Source organism: Vidua chalybeata, chromosome 7 (genome assembly GCF_026979565.1).
Source record: "Vidua chalybeata isolate OUT-0048 chromosome 7, bVidCha1 merged haplotype, whole genome shotgun sequence".
Taxonomy (NCBI): Eukaryota; Metazoa; Chordata; class Aves; order Passeriformes; family Viduidae; genus Vidua; species Vidua chalybeata.
The window spans coordinates 37,643,672-37,661,997 of record NC_071536.1 but is presented as its reverse complement, the minus strand read 5'-3'; the positions used below and the strand labels follow the sequence as shown (position 1 = coordinate 37,661,997).

At 43.5% G+C, this 18,326-nt stretch overlaps 1 protein-coding gene across 2 annotated transcripts in view; it reads right to left on the bottom strand.

Annotated features, from left to right (window-relative positions):
* Nucleotides 1-205: 205 nt before the first annotated feature.
* The window catches only part of RIF1 (replication timing regulatory factor 1), a 35,344-nt gene continuing 17,223 nt past the window's right edge, over nt 206-18,326 (bottom strand). The window contains exons 17-35 of one of the 2 annotated variants that reach the window (XM_053947931.1): nt 17,725-17,905; nt 15,887-15,994; nt 15,501-15,650; nt 14,084-14,183; nt 12,791-13,055; nt 11,152-11,194; nt 10,665-10,867; nt 8,917-9,016; nt 8,428-8,571; nt 7,938-8,080; nt 7,168-7,257; nt 7,035-7,089; nt 3,842-6,433; nt 3,317-3,448; nt 2,938-3,015; nt 2,728-2,843; nt 2,317-2,470; nt 1,923-2,031; nt 206-1,660 (exon numbers count right to left, since the gene is read on the bottom strand). In XM_053947931.1, coding sequence (XP_053803906.1) covers nt 1,452-1,660; nt 1,923-2,031; nt 2,317-2,470; nt 2,728-2,843; nt 2,938-3,015; nt 3,317-3,448; nt 3,842-6,433; nt 7,035-7,089; nt 7,168-7,257; nt 7,938-8,080; nt 8,428-8,571; nt 8,917-9,016; nt 10,665-10,867; nt 11,152-11,194; nt 12,791-13,055; nt 14,084-14,183; nt 15,501-15,650; nt 15,887-15,994; nt 17,725-17,905 — 4,972 coding nt within the window. In that variant the 3' untranslated portion in view covers nt 206-1,451. The remainder of the gene's footprint in view (nt 1,661-1,922; nt 2,032-2,316; nt 2,471-2,727; nt 2,844-2,937; nt 3,016-3,316; nt 3,449-3,841; nt 6,434-7,034; nt 7,090-7,167; nt 7,258-7,937; nt 8,081-8,427; nt 8,572-8,916; nt 9,017-10,664; nt 10,868-11,151; nt 11,195-12,790; nt 13,056-14,083; nt 14,184-15,500; nt 15,651-15,886; nt 15,995-17,724; nt 17,906-18,326) is intronic. The other variant, XM_053947932.1, reaches the window with a different exon arrangement.

Sequence of the window (18,326 nt, the reverse complement as noted above, 5' to 3'; positions counted from 1 at the left end):
GTCCTGTCCCTTTTCTCCATGAGACACAAACAGGGCAAAAAACACGGAGAGATTTGCAGAGCAGATCCCACCCTGTCCTTGCTCCCACCTTACACCAGCACTGGTGACATTCCAAGGTCCCTCCCAGCCTTGGGAATCCAAATTTGAGGGGAAGCTGAAGAGAGAAAAAGCCCAGAAGCCACCAAACCACGAGGCCACGACCAAGTCTGGGAACTATTTGCTCTTTTATTTGCCCATGTAAAAGTTCAAAAACCACCTGCAGCAGTTCCTTTCAATAAACATCCATCTGGATAGCTACAGTACAATATATACAGATCAGAATTCCAGAGGGACAACCTGGGAATTCTGGCTGAAGGTCTCCAAGAAGCAGCAACGCAGTCCACGCAATTAAAACTCCATAAATTATTACCCAACATCTGCTGTGAGTCTGTACACAATATACAAAGAGCTCTTGTCCAATCCATCACTTCCTGGTGGAAAAAAGCCTTCCCACAAGGAGAACTGCTGCCAGCAAAGGCCTTGGGGCAAAGCCTGGGAGGCTTTGCAGAGTCTCTCTCCCGTACAAGCACATTTCCTCTTAGCTTGAGTCGTACAAAAATACATGGAAAAATAGATCCAGTACAAATCCCAGGCTCCTGCCGGAAGGAATGAAGCCCAGCTTGCCTCACACGTGCTGCTCCAAAGGAAGCAGCTGGGGCAGAAGGGCAGAGCTGGCAGCTGCAGCTCTCAGCCCACAGCAGGAGTTTGCAGCAGTAAGAACACTTTGGATGTGAAAAAATAATTTAATTTACTCTGTTGGTTTGGTTTTTCACAGTCTTTGCTATTGCACAGCTTTGTCAGGTTTTCTTTCACTGCCTGAAAGAAAGATGCATAGCAATCCCATAGAAACACCTCTGTCAGGGAGGAAACAGTCCCACAGACTTGGGGAGGAGGAACCAACAAGAAATACAGGCAAAAAAAAAAAAAGGGGGAAAAAAAAAAGAAAAAAAACAAGGAAAAACGAGGAAAAAAAATTTAAGAAGGAAAAAAAAAAGGAGGGGGAAAAGGAGGGGGAAAAGGAAGGGGAAAAGGAAGGGGAAAAGGAAGGGGAAAAGGAAGGGGAAAAGGAAGGGGAAAAGGAAGGGGAAAAGGAAGGGGAAAAGGAAGGGGAAAAGGAAGGGGAAAAGGAAGGGGAAAAGGAAGGGGGAAAAGGAGGGGGAAAAGGAGGGGGAAAAGGAGGGGGAAAAGGAGGGGGAAAAGGAGGGGGAAAAGGAGGGGGGAAAAAAGGCAAAAAAAAGGCAAAAAAAAGGCAAAAAAAAAAAAAGGCAAAAAAAAGAGAATAAATTCATGAAGATGTTAACAAAATACCTATTTTAGGATTTAAGGAGTAGATTTAAGGAGTAACTGAGCAGCAAGGAAAACAAGAGGGGGGGATGTTGGCCCAGACTCCTCCTTGCTGAGCAGGGCTGTGGCTACTCGGGGCCCTGGGGCCAGCGGGCCTGCAGGCTCCTCAGGATGCTCGAGGCCATCCCCAGCAGCTGCTCCTGCATCTCCAGGAGCTGCCTGCCAGAGTAGCCTTGCAGATCCTCGGGGCTCAGCTGGGCTGCCAGAGCCTGGATCTGCCCCAGCAGATCCACAGGGGGCTGCTCGCTGCTGCTGCTGCTGCCTGCGTCCACCAGATCTGAAAGGAGGGAAAGGAGAGAAGTGCAGCAAAATCCAAGCGGAATTCCAGCTGGTTTTGTACCAAATCACATCCTGGAGCAGCACGGGAAACATTCCCAGCAAAGGCACTCCACCCTGCCCTTCCTCAGGGTGAGTTTTGCAGGGTTTGATCATAAAATTAAACCCAAATTAAAAAAAGGATGAGCTGTTCTCATCAGGAGAGAGTGAAGACAAGACAGCAGAACCCTCCAAATCCAAAGCAAAAAGCCACCAGCAGGTACCTGCTGCAAGTTTTTCCTCATCTCCACTCAGAGATTTCTCCTCCACATCATTTCCAGGCTTCTCAGCATCTTCAAGCACCGTGCTTTCCTCCAACACTCGAGATTTTACCTGGGCATTTTTTGGGGAGAGAAAACATTTTCAGATTGGGAAAAAAAAAAAAAAAAAAAAGTTAAAATTACATGGTGAGATATATTTTAGCCTCATAATAAATCCAATCACTTTTCCTGTTAACAATAATAGTTTAACCAAATCTGTATCTTGAATTCATGGTACTGAGGCAGGCAGGGATTAGGTTTTAAAGTGCTGGTTTTAATGAAGGAAAAAAAATACATCATTCCTGCTGCAGTAAATGAGATCAACATTGGCTTCCTGGGTGCTAAAATCCCACTTTACCTGTTGCTCATGGTATCCCTTCAGAGCTCTTTTGACATTGGAGACTTTGGGGGAGCGGATGGGGAGGGTTTTGATCTCCAGAGCTGTCAGAGTGCTCAGGTCTCCCACGGTCTTGATGTTCTTGGCTCGGATGAGCTGCCCCAGGCCCCTGGCACTGCAGCAGGGGAGGGAAAATGGGTCAGTCAGGGATCATCAATCCAACTCCTGGCCCTGCACAAACTCCTCATCCCTGGGGAGCTTTCCAGCAGTCAGCAAAAAACTACTTGAAGAATGCCAAAACAGCCAAGTCTGTTCCTCACCCAAGCAACCCCAATCCTTTTAAAGAATTCTGGCTAAAACTGTGGTTTGGTAGGTTCAGTAAGAGCTCAGTTTCTCCTGAAATGTCACCTTCAAAAGCAAGAAGCCACTGACCAGATGTTGGATGTGATCTGAGGTAAAATGACATCCACAGGGGCTTTGCAGCCAGCCAAGGCAGGGTACACGAATTCCGAGAGGCACGGCAGAGATTCCTTGGCCATTTCTGTGATCTGGGACAACACAGGCAAAGTATTAAATTAACTGTCACACACTGAATACAGGGAAAAAAAATAGAAGAGAAACATGAACCAAAGCACTTCTTACTAAACACTTCTTTGAGCTCTTAAATTTAAGGGTACGAGATCCTGGGGACAGAAATCCTTTGGTTGGAGTGGTAATGTGCTGGATAGAAAAAGAGGAAAAAAATATCTCAGGGTGGTAGGAATTTAGCCAATGGTAGGAATTCAGTTAACAGTAGGAATTCAGTTAATAGTGAGATTTTAGCCCCTGAAATCTCAGAGTTCACTGGAGTTCAGAGTAACAGAATGAGTCAGGCTAAAGCGGTTTTGTTTCTTACACTTCTGATCCTCAGCCCTTACAACTGCGTGTAAGCGACTACAAACACGCAGCAAAGCCACGCTACTTATGATCAATGCACAAACACTGGGGACACACAGAATATTGTAACAGGATCTACCCTGACCTGCATGTTAGAGAGGATTTTCAGGCTCCTGGAGGAGGGTGAGGAATGGGATCTGACGACAGGACTCCTCCTGTCGATGTCGTCTGCCAGGCCCTCCTGAAAAATGGGATTTGCAAAAGAGACTCGACGGATCTGAGGAGGAGAGAAGGAGGTTTTAGAGTGGGAACTCACCCCAGCACAGCTTGGTGAAGTCAGCCTGAGGAGACAAAATCAGTTTGGAATCACTGAAGTTCCTGAACGACCCAGGGAATGTTTCAGTTGAGGACAGACTGTGAGGATCCCCAAAGGAACCTCTGTGTACAACCCTGAGCATGCTGCTCCTGCTCTTGCAGTGATCCAGGGTGCTCTGTTTCAGAACAAAACCCCTCACAACACAGATCTGTCAGTGCTGGCACGTCCCAAACCCAAACCTCACCATTTCTGTAAGGTTATTCACAACACAAGCCAGTAACTGAACAGATTTGGAATGATTTCAGTTCCTCATCCCAGCTGTGCACCGAGCAGCACACAATCCCTACGGAATACCTTATTGGCAGGTGACAGGGAATCATCCTCCTGGCTCCTCTTGACCCCTCTCTTGAGGATGCTGGTGGATGGGGAGGCTGAGGGGGACCAGGTGCAGCGGGCCTGGAGGCTGGTGGGGCTTTCAGCCACCTGCACTGAGGGGTCCCCTTCCACCTTCAGAGGGGAATCCACACTCACATCTGCCAAGGCCACGCTTTCAGGCACTTTGATTTCAGTTTCCACCAGTTCATCCTTCATCTCTTGATCTGGAACAACACAAGTTTCTCCAGCAGAGTTCTCAGCTTCTCCTTTATCCTCCTGATTTCCTTCTAGTAGCTCCTGCATCTCTTTTTGCTCAGGTTTGCTGTCAACACTCAGCTCCTCAGGCACCTCCTCCAGTTGTCCATTTTCACTTATTTCCTCCTTTTCTGCAGCTGCTGGTTCTTCCTCTGGCTCCCCTGAGTCCAGGCAGCTCTCCCTGGGCTCTCCAGGAACACTCTCAGGCAGAACCTGTTCTGTTTGCTCCTTCTGCTCAGCAGGCTCCTTTATTTCCTCCATGGACTCGGTGGTTTCAGCTGCTGGACCCTCTGCATTCTCCTCCTCCACCCCCACACTGCTTCCCTGCAGGTTTCCCACATCCATGTCCTGGCTTTCCAAGCTGAAGGTGCTGGGTTCCTTGGGAGGGTGCAATGGAGTGCTCATTCCACACGGAGCCAGGGCCAAGCGCTCCTCCAAATCTGAGTGACCAGAAACATTCCCAGGGGTCTGAACTGGGGTGCTCTCAGGCTCCTCCAGCTCAGCAGCTTTCTCCTGTTTTGACTCAGTGAACTTTGATTCAGTCACCTGCTGCTTTGGCTTTTTAAAGCAGCAATCACAGCTCTTGATTTTTTTCACCCTTTTGCTCCTCTTGTTCTGGCAGTCAGGGCTTTGCAAAGAGGAGGGCTCAGCACCTGGAACATTTGCTGCTGGTGCACAGTCCCCTGTGCTGCTTTGCTTCTCCTCTTTGCTCTCCTCTGCTGCCCTCCCATCCTGCTCAGACACACAGGGGCTGCCCAGTGACTCCATGGATGCATCGCCCTTGCTCTGCTCCACGCTGGTGTCCTGCAGAGCACCTGGACTCTCAGAGCTGCCAGAGCCCACAGCTCCTCCAGCAGCTGCAGCAATTTCCTGCTTTTCCAGGCCACCTGGCTCAGCTGGCACTGCAGCACCTGTGCTGTCCTCGGGCTCACCTTTCCTGGCCTCCAGAGGACTCTTAGTTTCATTTCCCTGGGCAGATCCCTCGAGGCTCTGGCTCCCTGCCTGTCCCTCTTTCAATTTACCTTCAAGAGAATTGTTTCTACTCCTCACTTTCGTGGGTTTTTTCTTCCTTGTGCTCTCCTCCTTGCCCTCAGAGCTGTCAGCCTCAGAGTTTTCTATGCTGGACAGCAACCCTTGGGAAGATCTCCTGGTGTGGTACCGTGGGCGCTCCACCTTCTGCCCTGCTGTGCTGAGGCTGCCCTGCCCCTCCCCCTCTGCCCTGGGGGAATCCTCTGCCCTCCTGCTCTCCTCATCCAGGCCCCTGCAAGCAGGAGAGTCCTTGGAGCTCCAGTCCTCTGCCCCCCTCTCAGGCTGGCTGCTCTCTTTTGTGTTTTCTGTTGTTTTCCCAGGGATTCCTTTCTGTTTTTGGGATCCGTCCCCTTTCCCCTGGGACGGCTTCTTCTGGCCAGCTTTCTCCTCCTCTTTCCTCCTGTCTCTCTTTGGGAGCCCATCCTCCTTCTCCTGGCTGCCCGAGCTCTCCACAGCGTCCGGGCGTCTCCTGGAGGAGCGCCGCAGCTGCTTCTGGTGAGGGGACACTTGTGGCACCTGGCTGTCATCCCCTGGGGCCTGCTCAGAGCAGCTGCTGCTGTCTGGGGGGGTGTTTTCTTTCGAGTCCATGTCCAGCCCCTGGGCCATTTCTGCGATGGCATCCTCGGCTTTCTGGATGTCTGCTTCCGTGGAGAGCAGAGTCTGGGAGTGGCTGAGCAGGACGTGCTCCACGTCCTCCCCTGCAGAGCCCAGCTCAGCGCTGCTTTCCAGGCTGTCAGGGGCCAGGGACTCCTCTGGCCTGCTCAGGAGCTTGGATTTATTGCCCTGCAGCTCCATCCTGCTCTGCCGCCGCGTCACCCTGCGGGCGGCCACGGCCCCCGCGGCAGGCTCGGCTTTTGGGGGATTCTTATCTTCCTCTCCAGACTTCTCTGCTTTAGCACCAGCCTTGCTGCCACTGCTGCTTTCCTGCGTGGCTGCCTCGGGAGCACTCGCAGGCAGCTCTGCCACGGAGCTCAGTGGGGCTGGGCTGAAGGGTCTGCTCTCTGCAGCCCCGAATTTCTCCAGGGTGATGAAGGACTGGCGCCGGCTCACGGGCTGGGGGGTGCCAGAGATGATGTCGCTGGAGGCTGAGCTGCTGGTGACATCTGAGGTGTCCTCCTGCCCTGCTGAGGCCTCCTGGGCAGCTGCTTCCACAGAACTTGTCTCCAATCCCTCTCCAGTGGGTGTTTCCTCTGGGATCATCTCAGCCGCCTCCTTTTCGGCCTGCCCCTCGCTGGTGCAGGCTGGGCTCTCCTCTGAGCGACATCCTTCACTCCCCACGTTTTCCTCCTGTCCCAAAAACATCAACAGCAAAAGGTTTGTCCTAGGAATCAAATGGAACAGTTGTACTTGTCCTGTGAATGAAATATAATAGTCAGCTGCAGTTCTGGTGCAATAGAAAACAACACACCCACAAGGTTTTTCTAAGCACCCTTCATTAAAATGATTTCTTATCTGTGTTTTGATAGTTGTAAAAGACACTTTTAAAAACCATTTAATCCCAAAACAAAGAACTCCAAAAATGCTTGCAGTTTTGCTCTATTTCACCTGGTCTGACTGGCACTACAGTCAGCAGAGCAGCTGTTCAGGCAATTCCTCCCCAAAAGGAATTCAGGATTCACAATCTTTACCCCAGTAAAATACTGTGGCAGCACAGGCACGTGGGTGATCAAAAACTGCTCACATAGATCCTCCCATTCTGAAATCAAATGATTTGGCCTAAATGATATTCTAATTAATCCTAAAGGAAGAAATGATATAAAGCAGAACACAGCACTGCAGTGGTGTTAAATTCTCTCTCACTTGGTGTTGAGAGTGGAAACCAAATCACAAAAGCTCTCACGTTTGGGAGAAACTCTGATTTTGTCACCATCAGACAATGGGAAATTACCTGAGGTTGGTTTGCAGTGTCTTCTTTGGCATTTTCTACTGAAGGTGGCATTTCCCTAGGAGAGAATTACTGAAATCAGTGCTGTTGCCAAAGGAGAACCCTTAAATGCCCACAGCTGGGCACTTCTACTCACAAAGAACTGTCCTGGCTCTGGCTGTACTGGGAAAACGAGGTGGTGTCCTGGGAAGCATCCAGGTTGTTGTACATGGCAGGAATGTCAGCTCTGGAACAACACCAGGAATGGGAGTCAGACTCTTCTTTGGAATTTATTATCTCCCTGTTTCAAGGCCATTCATTTCAGCTGCATGAAATCTTTATTTTTTGGGGAATAAAAGCTGTGACTGGGATCCCACTCTGCAAAGAATTCACCACAGCCCAGAGGAGTTCCTGCCTCAAGCCCTGCTTACACTGCTTTTGCTGCCTAAGCACAGAAAACACACCAGTATTATCTCCTCACATTAAAAGAGATCATTCTAAAGATTCTTCTGCAATTAAGATGAGTCTTGGGAATATCCTAATTCCTGAAGTGCTGCTGACTCAAGAAATCCTTTCCTCAGATTGTTTTACCCAATCCTTTCATTTCCATGATTTATGAAAAATGGCATCTTTTATTTCACGCTGCATGTCAGTCCCCAGGGAAAAATCTGAACTCCAAACTCCCAAACTCCAAACAGACTAGAGAGAGTGTATTTATCAAAAGAGGAAATGCCATTGCAAGAATAATTTGGTTGCTTTAAAACAGCAAAGCAAGGAACTCCCTTAGCTTTAAACTTCATAACTTGTATGGAAGAACAAGACTCAATTACCTGTGGTGGTGTGAGAAACAGGAATTGAAGTTAAGTCAAGCTCAGCTAGTCAAAGAATGACATTTCACATTAAGTTTAAAACAATAAAATGACAGACCTCTTTGACCTAAGCACTTCTTTCTGATGTTCTGTCAATATCCTTGGTTTTGTTTCTGGAGGAATGAACACAAAATCAACAGATTTCTCCTCTTCCAGAAGTGTCTCACTTGTTGTCTTAGGAGATGAAAATTCTAGTTTTAACTGCAGAATGATAAAAATTCCAAATCGTGAGTTAGGAACAAGAGAGGAAGTGAAAATCAGGAATTTCTGAAGGACATGACCTATCTCTGTGAGGGATCTGCCAACCCAAAACCCACCAAAACCCTAATCTGTCACAACCTCCACAGAGTGAGGACTGAGGTTCTTTTCTGCCACCCTCCCACCCAGCCTGACCCCTCCCCAAAACTCAGCAGAGAATTCTGACAGGAGCATTAACCCTGACTCTGCTGGGCAGCACGAGTTGGAAAAAAAAAAAAAACATTTCAGCATTCCCAAAGTCCTGAAGATCCTGGATTTGATTCCAGGACACCTCTCTGGGAGCACTTCACCTTTGCAGGTGTTGCTTGCACGTTGCTGGGCTTGTCCTTGCCATCACTTTTGGGTTCACTCGTCTGAGCCAATATCGAATCTCGTTTCTGTCCCACCTTCACCTCCATTCCACTGATCTTTGCATCCAGCTGGGAATTCTCCATCTATTCACACAAAACCACACTGAATGCACTGTGGGAACAAACTCCAAGCTCACAAACCCACCCTGTGGTAATTTCTAGAATAAAACCATCCCACACACTCACCAATTTCCTGTAAACTATGTGGAGGGCAACTTAAAAAAATTAAATATATCAAATAAATTCCTAGAGGTCAAAATTTACAATGCAGGAAGTGGTAAAAACCAGCTGAGTCTTTTGATAGTGCTAACCCAGCACAGTTTTAACATCCTGAACATGAAACCACTGCAGGCCAATCAGATTAAAAATCCCAGCTGACCTTTCACTCCCTGCTGAACAATTCCCATGAAATCCCAACAAAACATTTACCAGGTCAGAGAAGGGGCCACTGCACTCCTCAGACATCTCAATGCTTTCAAAACCAGGCAGCAGCAGAGGGATTTTCTTTTTGGCTTGGCTTAACACAGACCTGCTCAACACCAAAAAAAAAAAAAAAAAAACCATTTTAGATTTATGGGAGGGGGAAAGGTGCAGAAAAAGAGCAGCAGCAAAAAATAAATAAAACATTTCAGATTTAAGGGAGGGGGAAAGGTGCAGAAAAAGAGCAGCAGCAAAAAATAAAGAAACCATTTCAGGTTTATGGGAGGAGGAAAGGTGCAGAAAAAGAGCAGCAGCAAAAAAAATAAATAAAAAAAAATTAGATTTATGGGAGGGGGAAAGGTGCAGAAAAAGAGCAGCAGCAAAAAAAAAAAATAAAAAAAAATTAGATTTATGGGAGGGGGGAAAGGTGCAGAAAAAGAGCAGCAGCAAAAAAAAAAAAAAAAAAATTAGATTTATGGGAGGGGGGAAAGGTGCAGAAAAAGAGCAGCAGCAAAAAAAAAAAAAAACATTTCAGATTTAAGGGAGGGGGAAAGGTGTAGAAAAAGAGCAGCAGCAAAAAATAAATTAAAAAAATTGTATTTATGGGAGGGGGAAAGGTGCAGAAGAAGAGCAGCAGCAAAAAATAAATTAAAAAAATTGTATTTATGGGAGGGGGAAAGGTGCAGAAGAAGAGCAGCAGCAAAAAAATAAATAAAAAAAATTATATTTATGGGAGGGGGAAAGGTGCAGAAGAAGAGCAGCAGCAAAAAATAAATTAAAAAAAATTGTATTTATGGGAGGGGGAAAGGTGCAGAAGAAGAGCAGCAGCAAAAAATAAATTAAAAAAAATTGTATTTATGGGAGGGGGAAAGGTGCAGAAAAAGAGCAGCAGCAAAAAAAATAAATAAAAAAAATTAGATTTATGGGAGGGGGAAAGGTGCAGAAAAAGAGCAGCAGCAAAAAACAAATTAAAAAAAATTATATTTATGGGAGGGGGAAAGGTGCAGAAAAAGAGCAGCAGCAAAAAATAAAGAAACCATTTCAGATTTATGGGAGGGGGAAAGGTGCAGAAGAAGAGCAGCAGCAAAAAATAAATTAAAAAAAATTGTATTTATGGGAGGGGGAAAGGTGCAGAAGAAGAGCAGCAGCAAAAAATAAATTAAAAAAATTGTATTTATGGGAGGGGGAAAGGTGCAGAAAAAGAGCAGCAGCAAAAAATAAATTAAAAAAATTGTATTTATGGGAGGGGGAAAGGTGCAGAAGAAGAGCAGCAGCAAAAAATAAATTAAAAAAATTGTATTTATGGGAGGGGGAAAGGTGCAGAAAAAGAGCAGCAGCAAAAAAAAAAAAAAAAAAAAAATTAGATTTATGGGAGGGGGAAAGGTGCAGAAGAAGAGCAGCAGCAAAAAATAAATTAAAAAAAATTGTATTTATGGGAGGGGGAAAGGTGCAGAAGAAGAGCAGCAGCAAAAAATAAATTAAAAAAATTGTATTTATGGGAGGGGGAAAGGTGCAGAAGAAGAGCAGCAGCAAAAAAATAAATAAAAAAAAATAGATTTATGGGAGGGGGAAAGGTGCAGAAGAAGAGCAGCAGCAAAAAATAAATTAAAAAAAATTAGATTTATGGGAGGGGGAAAGGTGCATTAAAAGAGCAGCAGCTCGCAATAAGACCCAGCTCGCACAAGGAATCAGGATGGTACAACACAGCTCGTGAGCTCTTCCTGTGAAGGTGTCAGTAATAAAAATCAGTTTCTTACTTCAGCTGCTCGGGATAGGCGAGTGAGGAGGCCTTGGCAAAGGTGCAGTTCCAGAGCTGGGCGCTCTGCTGGCGGATCTGTTTGTTCCTGTGCTGGAAGCCCACGCAGAGCACGGGGCTGAGCTGCTGCAGGAGCTCAGTGTCACAGGAGCCCGGGCAGTGGCACTGCAGGCACTGCAGGATCTCTGCCAGCAGCTTCTCCAGCTCAGGGAGAACAAAACACAGCTTTTTTTAAAATGGAGATTTCCAACTAAAATCTGCAATATTTGAATTATAAGCTTATTTTCGACTTTTATTTTTACAGCCCGAAATGTCACATCACATAAAAGTCCCAGAGCTGAGTGCCCCTCACTTCCACAATTTTAAATTCCAGAATTTAAAACATTAAATCTCTACCCTCATCACATTTTAATTTTTTTTTAATGCAGAAGAAATGGCAGAACTCTGCTGTCCCACGTCTCCCCCAGTGATTTCTGTAGCAAATTTACCTTGCTGTTCAGATTGCTGTAGACTTTGGGTACCTCAGGGAGCCTGCCAAAACAAATTCAATTAATTTCTGTTTTGCTATCTCATTTATCCCAAACATAAAAATTTAACAGATAATAAATTCCAGCACTGCACATTGGTTTTAGTAACTTGATGGATTAAAGAATTTCCTGATGGAGTTTTTCCCAGATCATCCTTTAAATTCCATGGATACTGCTATGCTGACTTCAGGAGAAATTAATGGAAAAGTCAGTGGTAATTAGTACAAATTTAATTTAAAATAAAAGCTTTTCTTATAAAATAACTTCTAATTGCACTCTAAATGCTCTCCTTAAACACATTTCCCAGGCCCCAGCAATATTGGCATTAAAAAGCTGAAGTACCACTAAGCAATTCCACAAACTAACCAATTCCATGTAAATAAATATATAAAAAATAAATAAATTCCATGTAGATAAATATATTCCATGTACAAAAAAATCCTTAAGTGCAATTAGCCAGAAAAATGTGAGCAAACTGCATTTTTTAACTCATTTTATAAGCCTGTGACTTCCAAGCTGAAGAGGTTCCCAAATTTTTATTTGCTTCCATATGTTTTCTTTTAAAAATACTTATCCAACTTCTCCTTTTTCAGGAATAAATCTTAAAAAAAAAAAAGATGCTCATAAAATAATCACTTCCATTTTTATGAATAAATGCAAGGAAAACAATGCTCAGGAAAAAAAAACCACCAAGCCAAGTTTTTCCCAGTATTTCCTTCTGCTTAAAAACTTCCAGGATTTCAGTGCACATCAAGAAATTATCATTAATTTCCTTGACAATTTAATGCAAAAAAAAAGTATTTTTCCCTAAAAAAATTTATTTATTTCTATCAATAAATATCTTCACTGCAGGGCAAATTACCAGCAGGTGGAAAGTAAAAATCTGAGCCTTGCAGAGATGCTAAGAGAGTCACTCTGAAGTGCTGCCTTGATTTTTAAAAGTGTTTTCTTTTATGGTTCTTTTGAAAGTTTTAAAGTTCTCATCAAATTTCTTTAGCCTTCTGGTAATGTTTGCATGTTTGAGAGTCAGAGCTCCCACCCAATTTCATGGATAAACAGAATATTTAAATATTTCTCTGTGGGTGGAGAGAAATGATGGATTGATCTTTGGAGCAGTGTGGTTGGAGAGGTGGGAATTCCATCCTCCAATCCACCAGGAACAAAAATCAAGCAGCAGAAACAAAAATCAATCCTCAAAAGAGCAGCAATGACAGAAAAAAACCACCCTTGGTGTTCGGGACAGCAAAGAAACAACTTTTAATTAATTAAAGGTGGGTGAAGTTGTTCTGCATGATCAGGTCAGACTGACAGAGTTCCATTTTAAATACACATTTACACTGAGGATGGGCTTCCCACTCTAATAATTAACATAGGCAGTGCCTAAAGACCTTTGGAATTCTATAAATGCCAGATGTTTGAATAAAACTGGCTCTTTTTCTCTTCTGAACTTACCAAGCCTCTGTGTGCTCATTTCGTGCCCAACAGCGACACTGAAGAGATGAAAACGTGCGACAACGGCGCTTTTATCAAAGCCCTGAGCTCCATCCCAGCCAACTCCAGAGGTTTTTTTTTTCCCCACCCCAAATTCCCAAACACTCACTTGGTTTTTTCGTAGAACACTGCCAAGGGCTGGGAGAAGATGGCCAAGGTGGTGCCGAGGAGCGACGGCAGCGAGATGCGGCTGACGACGGCGTGCACGGCGGCCAGCAGGGAAGGGCCCAGGGCACTCAGGGACTCTGCATGGACCTCGGAGCAGCTCAGCTCGTGGAAGGAGCTCAGCAGCATCAGCAGCAGCTTGAAGAGAGAGCTCAGCTTGCCAAGGGGCTCCTTCTTCTTCTTAGCCCAGTCTGTGGGTGTCTGGGGAGCTGATGGTCAAAGACTCGATTAAAAATTGGATTTTTCCCTTAAGCGACATGAGGAGACAGCTGAACATGGAGTCTGCCCGAGAGGAAGAACTTTGTTCCCAAACTAGGTCTATAGATCTCTTTTAAACTAGATCTGTAGATCTCTTTTAAACTAGATCTATAGATCTCTTTTAAACTAGATCTGTAGATGTCTTTTGAACTAGATCTAGATCTCTTTTAAACTAGATCTATAGATCTCTTTTAAACTAGATCTGTAGGTCTCTTTTAAACTAGATCTGTAGATCTCTTTTAAACTAGATCTGTAGATATTTTTTAAACTAGATCTAGACCTCTTTTAAACTAGATCTAGACCTCTTTTAAATTAGACCTAGATCTCTTTTGAACTAGACCTAGATCTCTTTTGAACTAGACCTAGATCTCTTTTGAACTAGACCTAGATCTCTTTTAAACTAGATCTATAGATCTCTTTTAAACTAGACCTAGACCTCTTTTGAACCAGAAGTAGTTTAAAAACCGATGTAACAACTTAACCACATTTTTAATGCGTGATTTTTATCTGATTTCTACTCTTGTTATTTCTAGTTCTGGCTGGTCAGACTCTGCTTTTAAGGTTTTAATGCCTACTTGAAAATAAACAACCACTCCTCAGATAGCACAAATTCTAGAACAGTGAACAGGAGAGAAGGAGAAATATAATTTTTTATTAGTTTGTTGATTTGGAGGTCAAGTTCACATTATGTTTTTCCTCATCAACATTTCCAATGAAAGCATTTCATTCCTTCAGCAGCCCAACACTGCATTTTACCACTTTAACAAATTCCCATGGGCCAAGTAAATTCTAACTACTTTTTAAACTGAATTATGCTTTTTTGGAAATTATTTCTTCAGCTTTAACAGTTTAAGTGGGAATAGGAAACAAAACAAACAATATTTTTTACAAAATTACACTGTGTCTTCTGTTGAACTCTAATTTTTAACCAACTCTTGAAGCCACACACACAAACCCCAAAATTTAAATATTTCCTTACATCTGTTTTTGGGTTGGAATTTAGTGCCATAGGGTGCAAAGTTGATGCAGTCAACCATGACTGACACGAGGTGGGTGAGACCTTCCAGCATGGGAAACACCTGAGGAGGAAACAGAAACAAAAATCAATCAGCAGAAACAGAAATCAAGCAGCAAAACCTAAAATCCGACCAGCGAAACCAGAAGTCAAGCAGCAAAGCCAAAAATCAAGCAGCAGAAACAAAAATCAATCCTCAAAAGAGCAAAAATGACAGAAAAAAACACCTTTGGTGTTTGGGACAGCAAAGAAACAACTTTTAATTAAAGGTAGGTGAAGTTGTTCTGCATGATCAGATCAGACTGATAGAATTCCATTTTCAATACCCATTTACATTAAGATTGGATTTCCCACTCTATTAATTAACATAAGCAGTGTCTAAAGCAGCAAACAGTGGCAGGCAGTGGGAGAAGGGGTCACATTTAGGATAAATCAATTAAATTAAGGTTCAAGGCTCACTGTGTGCTCAAGGACAAAGCCTGGTTGCCAGAAAAGTCATTAAAAGCACAACAATTAAGTTGCCATTAATAGTCAAAGCACAAATAATTTTTTGTGCATAGAAGAAGATGATCAAAACTGCTTTTTCCCTCCTCTCAATCCATCCAAATTTTCCTAAATCTGGTCAAACTTGCTTTAAAAGGAATACTGAACTACAGGAAGTTGCATTATAACTTCTCACTGAACTTTTAAATTGTCTATCTTGTTTAGTAATTCCTGATTTTTAAAAGTGATATTTATCACTTATTTATTTATTTATTTATCAGGATACAGCAGCATCCAAGGTAGGTTACAATGATGCAATCCTCTCAATTGCAGGTTTTTAAATTCCAGGGGTTTTTTTCACAGTATTTTTTCCAAAGTGAACTTTTCACATCAAGGATTTTATATCCCAAACTAAGTGTTCATCCCCTTCCCCTTGTGGTGTGAGTTTGGGAACAGGCAATTTAGGTAACAAAACCACTGATTCTTTCCAAATCTTTCTCTTTTATACAGCTTTAGGAGTAAAATCCTTGAATTTTAGTGTACAAGGCTGATGGCTCCATGTTCCTCCTTCCTAACAGTGCCTGGTTTGTGGTATTTACAAACACACTTCACTTAATGGACAAATCCCATTAACCACCACCATGACACTCATTAACCACTATTATTAATTAGAAGCCAAATCTAAAATCTGCTTAACTATTTAAATATGTAACCTTTATAGTTATTTTTACTCCCTTTTTTTTTGTTTCTCTACCAACTCCTGTCAGCAAAAAGAATTCTTACAGCTTCAAGTCTCACCCGAGCCACTCCACGCTACAGAAATCATGTTAGAATTCACAGCCCACGTTCTGAGACCTAATTAAGAAGAGATCTGCTAAATGATCAGTTTTATACTCACTACTGGAGTTTCACCTTCTAGCCCAGCTATTATTTTGGCACAAAGCTCTTCACAGCACAGGTTTTCTTCTGCTGTTGCCACCAGAGCAGCACAGCGAGCAAAAGCTCGATACAGGTCAGACCAAGAGCGCAGCAAGGATTTCAGAGTTGGCTTTAACAGAGAGAGAAAAAGTTGGTAAATATCAATATCTGTGCACAGAGAAAAACTTGCTTTATGTTTTTTTTATTTCTGTCAAAACCTAGGGAATTTTACAGGGTTTTAAGTTGGGTTTAGGGTTTTAAATCCATGGTGTTGTACTGACCCCAAAACCCAAAGTCAGCTCTGAGAGTTCAGGGATTTTATAAATCCCACGTTGTTCTGAATTAATTTGATTAATTTGCTGTTACCTGTGGGAATCCCTGAGTGGGGAAAATGTGGGATACTGGCAGCAGCAAAGCACTGTAGACAGCACTGAAGTTGTGTTCCAGGGCATCCCCCTGGTTCACCTCGTTATTCTGCAACAAGAAAAGAGTTTTATGGCTTAATAGCATTCATTACTTCACACTTGTCAATGCTTTGCTTGGTAAATAAACAGATTTTCCTCTCTTCTCCAAGGAGATTATCTCCCAGATTATCTTCTGGGAGAAGAGTTCCTAAAATCTGCTTTTTTTAGAAGAGATCCCTTGGGGAAGTCACTTCCCAAATTTTGTCTCAAACTGGGACATCTGAATATTTCAACTTGATATTCATTTTTACTCCCTTCTTTAACTTCTCTACCAACTCCTGTCAGCAAAAAGAATTCTTAAAGCTTCAAGTCTCACCCGAGCCACTCCACACTCCAGAAATCACCACATTTACAACATATTTTTGTATCTAATGTAAAAGAGATCTGCTAAATTATGTTTAGCAGAGCTAAAGCTGCAAAATGGGGATGACAAATAAGGCTGCTCCTGATTCACTGTAATAAACACAGTTTGAAATCAGATATTCTGCTCTTTCAACAGTTCAGGAGGATCCTGCATGTAAAGGGTAAAAAAAGCTGTGTTTCTAAAAGCCAAAATACATTCCAAGAATCAAACTGGTGTGTTCCTCAATTATTTCAGCTGCAGTAAGTGATGACCACCTCAGAGAATCCTGGGGAGGGACCTTAAAACTCATCTCATCCCACAGCTCCCACCATCCCAGGCTGCTCCAGCCTGGCCTTGGGCACTTCCAGGGATGTTCAAAGGCAAAAAGGTCCCACAGCCAAGGGCCGTAAGGAAAGGGTTGTTCATCAGGCTGCTGTTAATGAGGCTGGAATTAATTTTTAAGTCAGTCCTTGTTGCTCCAGTTTGGGATCAGGCTCTGCTTGGCCACAGCATCCCCTCACTGAAAATCTGGAGAATAGAACCTGAAGCAGGAATCATCTTCATGGACATTTTACTTCCTGAACACCAAATTTTACATTTGCTGATCAATAACAGAGATTTCAGGAAGGCAAACTGTGTTAGATATTTCATTTTTATCCCGCAACTGTTGATAGGAGGCACATACTACTCAATTAATTAGGACTTTGGTTATTTAGGAGTGACTCGAAGCAGGAATCATCTTCATGGACATTTTACTTCCTGGCCACCAAATTTTACATTTGCTGATCAATAATAGAGATTTCAGGAAGGCAAAGCTCCTGTGGGAATTCCATCCCAGCCCCTCCCCACCCTCCCAGGCAGGAATTCCTTCCCAATATCCCATCCATCCCTGCCCCTGGCAGTGGGAAGCCATTCCCTGTGCCCATGCTGCTGTAAATAGTCACAGCACCTAAAACTTTCTCCATAAATTGTATGATTTTTAGATCTAATGATTAATGAGGATTAATTAATTCAGCAACTCCTACATTACAATCAACATATTTCCAGTAAATAAGCTACTTAATCTCTTAAATATTGTAATTTATAAGGCTTTTATTACACTAAAGATGTCTAACATGAGTAAAACTCAGCTCTAATTACATCCTGCACATCCCCATCTGGGATTTATTTCATTTTCACACCAAGCAAACCAACCCATGGTATTTAAAATAATAGTGAACAGTTCCTGAGGGGAACCTTTCCATGGTTTTCACCAGCAGGATTATGCCAAGCTATCCAATTTCAGTATCACTTCAGGACATGGAATTCCTTAAAAAAATTCAGAGAAATGCTCAGCAAAGCCCTCCTGTGGGAGTGTGGAGAAGAGAACCAAATTCAGTGATTAGTGAATTAATTACCTGATTAATCCACTCCGTCAGAGGGTTAACAACAATACTCCACATTCTCCAGAGGTGCTCCTTGTTGCCCACCTGCTCTGCACTCTGGTCAATGACACCCAGCACAGACTCACTGAAAGCCAGGGCAGAGGTGGGCCCACACAGGGCAACCCCCACCAGGGCTTCCAGGATCCCAAAGAACCTGGGGAAGGAAATTCCACACGTGAGAGTTTGGCCTTTTCCCCAGCTGAGATGAGAGGGTATTGCTTTTTCTCTTCAAGCCAGGTCTCACAAGCTCTCAGAGATAATCACTGTACCCTTGATAGCTCAGCTACCTCAGTGGCAGAAAAGGAGCAGGATGGCTCCTGTGACAGTGTTGAAAACAAAAAATAAAAGGCAAAATAAAAAGGCTTTTTACAGAAAAAAACTGAGCCAGGGCAAGAGGTTCTTGCTCCTGCTAGAACACTTCACAAAAGCAATTAACTCTTTTATTCTCTTCTTTTTCTAGGGAATTTTTGGCTCCTGTCCAATGGGGTGTCCTTAAGTTTGAGGTGAAGTCCCCAAGCTCCTGTGAGGTGTCTTTAACCAAATTGAGGAGAGAAACTTCTGGGATTTTGTCTTTT